Source organism: Paramisgurnus dabryanus, chromosome 2 (assembly GCF_030506205.2).
Source record: "Paramisgurnus dabryanus chromosome 2, PD_genome_1.1, whole genome shotgun sequence".
Lineage (NCBI taxonomy): Eukaryota > Metazoa > Chordata > Actinopteri > Cypriniformes > Cobitidae > Paramisgurnus > Paramisgurnus dabryanus.
Window position 1 is genome coordinate 39,931,447 of NC_133338.1, and position 9,478 is coordinate 39,940,924.

Consider the following 9,478-nt stretch of genomic DNA (forward strand, 5'->3'; position numbering starts at 1 on the left):
TAAGTTACTGGGTTGTTCTTTTACACATTTTCAAGGTTGATAGTAGAAGCACTAGGGACCCAATTATAGCACTTAAACATGGAAGAAGTCAGATTTTAATTAAATGTCTGCTTTTAGATGGAAATAAAAACCCAAAGTTAGCAAATGTCATTGTTCTTTAGCAATGATTGTTTGGAAGTAGTGATTCTCAAGCTGGGGGCCCTGAGATGGTGCCAGGGGAACCCCGGTTTTATGAAATTTAAAAAATAAATTAATTTTTTCATAAATAATGTATTAAATCTAAGAAAATTAAGGCTAATAAATTTTTTTGGGGGGTGCATGTAAGAATCCACCATATACAAGGGGGGTGCACACCGAAAAATAACCACTGTTTTTTTGTTGGAATGCAAATACAAAATATACTGTGTATACTTATAAATAGCAGCTATTGTAAAAAGACAAAGTGTGAAACTAGAGTAGAAGCATTCCAAACATACTTATTATAGTCACTATGAAAAGGGAAATCATACGGGGGGTTGAATAATGAAGTCAGAGGGCCCAGCGGCAAGCTGAAAATGTTTTCTCAAACAAGACCGGTACGCAAACCGACATTTTCCCAACTGACTAGGACATATTTTAGAGTGCAGGTATGGGGGAAAAAAATTAGAAAAGGAGGGGGATACGGTCTGACGTTTTGTTTGTTCTCCTAGGCAAAATGGAAGACATACATTGTCCCTTATTGCCTAAAGACCCACAATGCAATTCTAGCCCTCAGTGGTCACACGGGGAGTGTGCTCCAGGAGTCACATGGTCAGATGGATCACATCAATTTACCACGGGAAAAAAAACAGAAAATAAGAGAACCAAAGCAAAAAACAATATAGCTTTGTCTTCTTTTGACCTCTCGCGGCACACAAATACTATGTGTTATTGTGCGAGTAACGCACAGCTAAATACAGAGATATTCTTGTGTGTGGACCAAACAGAAGATAAATGAAACCCTATCTGGGTCTGTCATAACTGGACAAAGCAGGGGCTGCCTTAGTACACTTAGACATAGAACTATATCACCACCCACTGGATACCTTCAAAATTACAACCTCATTCAGTGCAGAAGTTTTAAATAACATATACTATCCCTGCTACATTTCTTCAGACTGATACTACAATCAGCTACCCACCATCATCTTGATTTAAACTAAATTTGTATTTGTGAAAAGAGTTTGAAATGTTAAAGCTCCACTTTTCCATACAACACTGGCGGTAAAGTTTAGTGGCAATTCATTTGGCTTGGTTTGTTAAAAATAGTGCTGCACAATTAATCGCATCGCAATCGCAATCGCGATGTCAGCCTGTGCGATTATATGACAGCAAAATGTTGCAATTATATTAAATAAATAAATGTGTGGCCTTGTTAACACAAACCTTCTGTTTGATGATTTTTCTTGCTGTTTAAAAAAGAAAGAAAAACTAACAAAAAAGGCAGTGCACGTGTGGCATGCGTGTGTGACGTGCGTTGTCACTTGTGTGTGTGCAGCGCGGAAATACCAAAGCGAAGATGGATGCAGAGGAGATTGACAGTGATCTGGTAGCTGAAAAAAAAACTCTACGTCTGTTGTATCGTATGGCGGTATTTTGGATTTAGGATTACTGACACTGAACAGTTGCTACATCACGTGGCAATACTAAAACATTTCTAGTTTTACAAATACACAATTTTAGCATTATCCCTAAACTGTGTGTGGATTTTCCTTAAAACCCATCAAGTTGACTCATGATACCATTTATTATAATCGCAATCGCACATCGCAATGTTAGCATCAATAACCGCAATGGGAAAAATTACCCAAATCGTGCAGCCCTAGTTAAAAACAAACTTTTTTCTTATTTATAGCCTACTGTACATCATAGATCATTAACAAACAAGGGCTGCCACTAAATGCCACAGAGAAAAAGTAAAATAAAAACAGGTGCAAGACACCCATGTGGATTTCCACTCCTATTCTGTCTTCAAACGAAATCATGGTTCACAAGTTTTGACCTCTTGACTCAACGAATATCTCAGAACTGAAGGCTTTAGAATGGGAAGGAACTGAACCTGCTGTCTGAGCCAGTGACTGACAGGAGCAGAGAGAAGTCACTATGGAATGGATTGTTGGATATGTGATGGTGGCAGACAAAAGAGGAGACAAACACTGACTGAGTTTTAAGAGACGGGCTGTGATGTGTCTGTCAGTAGGCCGGGCGAGCACATGATATCATGACAGAGTTTGGATCACTGGTCCTATCAACATCATTTCCTCACCTGAACAGATATAATCATTAAATAACACACAGATTACATTTATTTTACAAAAACAACTTGACAAAAAAAACTTTCAATTCATTTTAGTCAATGTAAGTTATGAAAGTTTTCCTTTAGAGCAGGGACGTCTACCTTTCTATTTATGCTAATCAATGTTGAGGCTAATCTTAACGATTGCTTGGTATGTTTGTGAATTCGTTGAACATCATTTTCGATACATTTGTATGAGTTCCCCAAAATGTTTCTCATAAAACCTTTTAGTGACGCAACGATGAGTTACTACTAATGATTACCATATTCATGCCGTATGGTAATTACAAGGTACTTCAAAGGCTAATATGGTAATATCATTACAGTGTGTGCGTTTTAAACCCCAGCTGGTTGTAAAGTAGCTTACCTGCAATAAAGTGTTGTTCAAAAGTCCACGTGTAGGTGTTAAAGTTGATAAAGACCTTTTTTCTCGCTTTCAAACTAATATGATGCATTTTGGATCTCATTGTTGATATATTATTTGCTTGTGTTCTGAGTAACGTACATAAACCGCTCCTTCGATCCAGCTCGTGCCTGAGTGAGCGGTCCGAATAATCTGAACTGAATCACGAACCGAATCAGACTCGTTCGCGGCAACGATGATATAAATTAAATCGTTAACAAACTTTAAAATTTAAGAAAATAGTGGAGTTCACACCACTATAAAGTAAAGATACGTATGGTAACGTTATCACTTTAGTTGATGAACTACAAATAGTATAAAAACCCTGTTTATTCATTTAGATTCCTTGCACATTGAATTTAAATGCAAATATAGTTATTTTATAGGTAATTCCAAGTGTGAACAGGCCTTAATTTTGGTCTTTAATTAATAAACAAAATTATTTAAAAATGAAAGTCATTCACAAATATGTAAGGATTCTGATTTTTTTTAAATCAACAGAAAATACCTTACAAAAATGAACCACGTGTTTTGTGTTAAAAGTGAAGTAATCATATTTTTTTGTGATTATTATTAGCATGGTTTTACTTCAGTGACCATGTTGTTTTGTGGGATATATACATTATTTGATTGCTGAAATGAAGTGGTAGAACTGTCAAAACAAAATCCAGGTTATTGTTGTGATGCTTTATATGCAGGCTGGGTTCTGCACCGCTGAGAATAAATAGTCCATTACAACATTATGAAAAAGCCGTTTGAGCACAGACTACTTTGCCTCTGGACTGGTGTGGTTGAGATATTTGAGAAGTGAAACAGATTGGTGTCTTATAATCATCTCATCAACACATACTAATACTATATCAGTCTCTAAGCTCTGTTTGGGCAGAGAGGATAATAAGAAGGTTATGGCAACCCTAAGCACTGTTTCCCTCTCAATCACACTCTCAGCCTGGAACAGCAACACTGGGAAAGAGGGAGAAAAAAGTTATGAAATAATAGCTTAAACTGAAGAATTGCCTTAATACTTCAATAGAAATAACCTAATTCCAAGATTTTCAAAGGAGCGGGCGGCCTTGCTTCAGGCTAACACGTAATGTGTGAGTGAAAGTATATCACGTGTCACTCTGCATTACAGAAGCATGCCGGTGTGCCATTGAATGAGAGGCAGCTGGGGTAATAGGAAGTGCAGATATTAAAGCTAATGAAATCACAAAGAAGACAAATATGCCATTTGACCAAGTGCTGCACTGGTGGTTGGGGCGGCAATACATTTGCCCCACAATATTCAAACAAGGGGTCACAAGCTGAAAGCAACCCTCTGGCTACTCGATTTAAATGCGTAATGCACGCCGAATGACCGGCGTGTTTATTTACTGTAGCTTGGTTCAGATAGATTGTGCTGTCCCGTACATCCCCCCCATACATACACACGTCAAATCAAAACATTTAATCAAACATCAGTGCAATTTCTCTATTCCATCACATCCCTTTGGAGAATTTGGCCAGGAGCTGGGAAAAACAACTTGTATTTCCTGCATGTCACTCTGAGAACAACTGACACGTTTAGGTTTCTGTCAATATATACTCCCCGGCATATGTGTCGTTTAAAAGAACACAGAGGAGTCAGACAAATAAACACAACAACCTGGAGTCATTTAAAAGAATTTAATGGAGGGCTGCAGATTGTAGCAATGCCACATCTAACCTGTGGCAGTAAGTGTTAGTCATTTATGATTCATGTCAAAACATACTTAATGTATCAAAGATATGAAAGACTTTGACAGCTGCTATGGAGAACAGAGGGCTGAAATGGTTTTCAAACAAAACAAGCTGTTTTCCTCCCCCTCCCTCCGCTCGCTGGCACAATAGCCTGCACCAGTGGACTTATGTCCATAAACAGTTTATGATGAAATGCCGTGGTACTTAATTAAAACAATAAATCCAAACTGTGCATTAGTGTTGTTAGCTCCTGCACCCCCTCCCATTGCCTCTCTGACCTCAGCTGTGTCCATTCTGAAACCGTGCATCACCGGGGCTGGGTGAGTCTGGAGACCAAATTTTATTCCGTGTGCCCTGAAATGATGCCACAAATGTGTTCTTATTACTCTCTCGCTTTCTCTTTTAGAGATAATTTAATTCATATTTCACTTGTAGCACAAGGGATATGTGACAGAGGCCTAATCACACACACAATAAAACAAAGGGTTGCTGTTTGGAAAGCACACTAAATTCTTTTTGTATATGAAACACTGACTATTAATTCATTTAGCACTGCGTCATAAAAGACTATTTTGGATTGTATAAAATGGTTCATGCATGTACTCTTTGTCAAGACTTAACATGTGTGAGCCTCTTAGTGGTACCACAAGTGTTTCTGAAAATGCTTTACAATTACCTGAAATAATGTGAGAAAGTCCTGGATTTTTTTTGTCTTTTCTGAGCCCATGCTATATGGTATTTTATCAGTGCACATTTTTCTAGTGTTTGCATCTATTGTCCCACCTACCTTTTTTCACATGTTTGCTTTGCAGACCTTTTACATGTTCTGCACTGTGGCTTACTGTCACTCTTTTATCTTCTTTTAAGCATGATAATAAACCAACTTTTCCATTTAACTTCTGTAAAGTCTGTTTATGCCACACAGCTACAGACTGATACAAACATCAGTTTACACAGATAATTCAAACATAACAATATGTCTTCAACTTTCCTTCCTTAACTTAACCATTACTACAAAAATGAAATTTTGATACCTTTATTTTCAAACATGATTTTTTTTTATGTATTTTTACAAAATCACCTTCAGATGCCCTTAATTAATAAATTATTTTAACTGGAACAGTAAGAAAATATGAAATAAAAAATAAAATATTATATTGCACAGGTTTTCTGATTATTTAAGGTTGAATATTTAAGCAGCTTGTATATGTCACATAATATCACACAATAACATGACACATCATAGTCTTTAGAAAAAATACTATTAGAGCATGCAAAAATTGAGATAGTCCTTGCAGAAACAGGCCAGTGGATAGCCCAGACCTTGAGTGGTGTGCCAGAGACAATGAACTATGAAGAAAAGAAAACATCTGTAACAAATGCAAGACATTGTACAGTTCAAATACAAACTGGCTATACTTGTAACCAACTGCAAATACAATACAATACATTCTTCCCCTGGTATGAAAACTCCCACACTGACCTGCTTAACAATGAAGGTGAGTAACACCATACAAGAGTGTTTCACAAACTTTAAACATTGCCTTTCAGTTATTGTTAGCATTGTATGGGTATGCATAGGCTATCCTGAAACAAGCATTTAAAGGCATGCATTCCTAAATCAAAAATCTGTGATTTCAAAATCTAGCGTTCAGTATTAATGTTCTTGTGTAAGCAGATAATAATCACAAATTTTCAGGTGGAAGCATACTGAAACTGGACAGTCGTGTCTAACTGCAAACCTGTGACATTGGGCTACACAGTCCCCCATGCTGCCATGGCTCAAGTTTCTCTATTTAGCGGACTGCAGAAAGAAAGAGCATTATGTTTATGAAAAATATGCAAACATTTCTTAAAAGATTGAAAGGAAATTCTTAACATACACTGTAGGTTGTGTTATATAGTAACATGATCCTCAAAATGGCACGCTTCAATAATGTACACAAAGCAAAGCACATATAGTGTTCTTTCAAAAGTTTTTACACATGATCTAAGGTTGTTTGCGGTTAGTAGACCATAGTGGCAAGCTACAAAACACTTATAATAATGTGTTTTATTAGGTATATAATTGAATCTTTGAAAGTAATTTTGTTTTGTTTGATGCAGTTATCACATTTTCCATAGTTTGACATTGAAACTGTATTTTTCTGTTGGGTAATTTCTAAAGATTGATGGGACCAGTCAGAAGCTTTGAAAGAGCACTTTGGAATTGCACAGGTGTCCATATTCAATAGACACACACGAACAGCCCCCTAGTGGAGCTCCTATTTATCACTTAATGATGTAGAAAGATCTACTTAACGGCTAATTTACTTAAAAATGAAAACCATATGGGACGTTTAACAAACGTAAAGTCATTTCCAGTCTTTGTATGTTGGAATTTAATTATCATCCAAGCACAACACGTAGACTATGAAGTGTCACCTACGAGTAAAACACCATTAAAGGGATGGTTCACCTTAAAATGAAAATTCTGTCATGATTTACTCATCCTCATGTTGTTTTAAACCTGTATGAATTTATTTTTTCTGATGAACACAAAAGAAGATATTTTGAGAAATGATGGTAAACACACAGCAAATAGTGACCACTGACTTCCATAGTAGAAAAAATATTTTGGAAGTATTGTGATTAATGATTAAGAAAATATTTTGATAAATAATGGTAAGCACAAAGTTGACGGTCGGTACCCATTGAATTCCATCATATTTTTTTATTCCAACTATGGAAGTCAATGGTCACTATCTGCTGTGTGTTTACCACCATTTCTCAAAATATCTTCTTTTGTGTTCCTCAGAAAAAAGAAATTCATACCGGTTTAGAAAAACATGAGGATGAGTAAATGATGACAGAATTTTCATTTTAAGGTGAACCTATCCCTTTAAGGATGAACTTTGGTAGGGAAGTTTAGATGTATTTTGTTATGCATAATATTTTTAAATAAATACATATATAAGTATATAAAAATAAACATTATAGAATAATAATAATTTGAGTAATTAAGCATACATCTAAAGACGTAGATATAAACAGGATTTCGGAAAGAGCCTGCATCTCAGTTAAGATAATTTATATGGGTGCAGGTGAACTCGTGAATATGTAATTAATAAAAAAGAATTCAAGAGATTTTGAAGATTATGTCAAATTCATTAATTAAAAGGATCATATTGTTATCAGTCTGCATAATGGGCTATAATGTTATCAGTCAATCATTTAATAATATATCTGGGTGGAAAAGCAGTAGGCTTTTAATACTAGGAAATGTAAGGTTTAGTGTAAAAAAAAATAATTTACATGATAAGAACTTTAACACACATAATAAGGAAGTCACAAAATACTCACGGTACACAAATTAACTCTCTAAATGCAAAACTATAATACACATTAGGAAATAAAAATAAATAACAATAATAGTGCTGTTTTCCAGATAACTCGAATTTACGAAAGTCATATTTATATTTATTTTTGTGTAATATTAAACTGTAGGCTACCTGTCACAATGATTTGCAGCATCCAGGTGTGTTATTGGTTTTGAGCGGCTGTTATCTCCGAATAACATTCATTGAAATGTTGCTACTGGCCAATCAGAAGCAAGCATTTAAGAGCGCTGCGTAATAAATAATATACTAATAATAATTAATCCAGGCGTTATTTCCGGGAAATATTCTAAATCCGAGTTGTCTGGAATGCAGCACAGAATGGCCTTTTCTCAAGCTGCAGCCTGCGGAGGACGCAAATGTAGTCTGCATACGTCATCAAGCCTGGTTTATTACGGTTAATTGAGCATTAAATGTGCAAGTCAAGTCATAAGCATATAACAACAATTTACGATTAACTAAGAATAAAAGTCAACTTTATAATTGTTAATATTCTGAAAGAAGCAGCCCTCCAATTGCGAAATGGCCAATATCATCCTCAACGTTACCGTCCACCTTCACCTACGGCTGCGCCAAGTGTAAAAATAGCGCTGCTGATGTCACTCTACAATGGTCACATGACCAGACTCAAGTCACGTGATCGCAGCTCCATGCTCGCCATTTTGAGCAGAGTGAAGCAGTTTTACAGCACAGGAATAAAACCAACGCATTACAACCACCGAGGCCAAAGATCAGACACAACTGCCGCATGAGTGAGTAGCGCTGGGATAAATGTGACAGTCGCATGACTGATCTGAGCTGTTTATTAAACGCCAGAATAGTTTTTTTGCAGCTCATGTTAGATTGAGTGTGTACATGTGTGTGCTGTTGTCAGAAATGTCCTGCCCCTCTCTCACGTTGCGTCTCCACGGTTATTACGGACACCATGTTCTCCAGCATGCACACCTTGTGCCACTTTAGGATTTAACCATTCAAATCGATTAACTGAGTTCAGCTTTGCACCTGTTAAAGGGCTGTCAGCAGGTCACCAAGTGTGTATCAGCTAGTCATTCTGTCGCACATAAATACAGAGAGTGTTTAAGATTATGCTTTTAACCCCTTCGTCATCAGTGTACGATTTTACTTATATTTAGGCATCAGATTGCTACTTGTTGCTTTGTATGAACCCACATAACACAGCATTCTTTAGTTTTCATTATTATAATCTGTGGAATTGTTTTATGGAAATATAAATCGTCACACAGTCGTCTCTCACTTTCTCTAGTACTTATGATCAATTTGCATTGATACATTATGTGTTTATGTGTATTTGTACTCCACGTGTCTTTGTTTTGGTTTGATGTCATTCTCTTGAACTTCCCTTTGACTGTGGCTCAAAAATGAAGAAGTACTTTAAGGAAATGTCTTACAAACAGAGAGTGAAAGTGAAAATACTACTTTTCCCTCTGTCTGAATTTCATTGCAACTATTTGATATCCAAGTTACATATCACTTTAATTCAAAGTGATTTACAGTGCATTAAGTCTTAACCTTTTTATCACTGTGTTTCTCATATTTGCTCTACGAACTGAGCTACATGAACACTATTTAAAAAAATTATAATATACTTTGTACAATTCTTTTTTTAGATGTTTAATGTAAGTACAGTAACAGCAGACATGCTAG

At 36.1% G+C, this 9,478-nt stretch overlaps 1 protein-coding gene across 1 annotated transcript in view; it reads left to right on the top strand.

Moving 5' to 3' along the window:
- Positions 1-8,460: 8,460 nt before the first annotated feature.
- The window catches only part of znf507 (zinc finger protein 507), a 13,140-nt gene continuing 12,122 nt past the window's right edge, over positions 8,461-9,478 (top strand). The window contains exon 1 of the mRNA XM_065289265.2: positions 8,461-8,565. Within this exon, the coding sequence (XP_065145337.1) occupies positions 8,562-8,565 (4 nt within the window). The 5' untranslated portion in view covers positions 8,461-8,561. The remainder of the gene's footprint in view (positions 8,566-9,478) is intronic.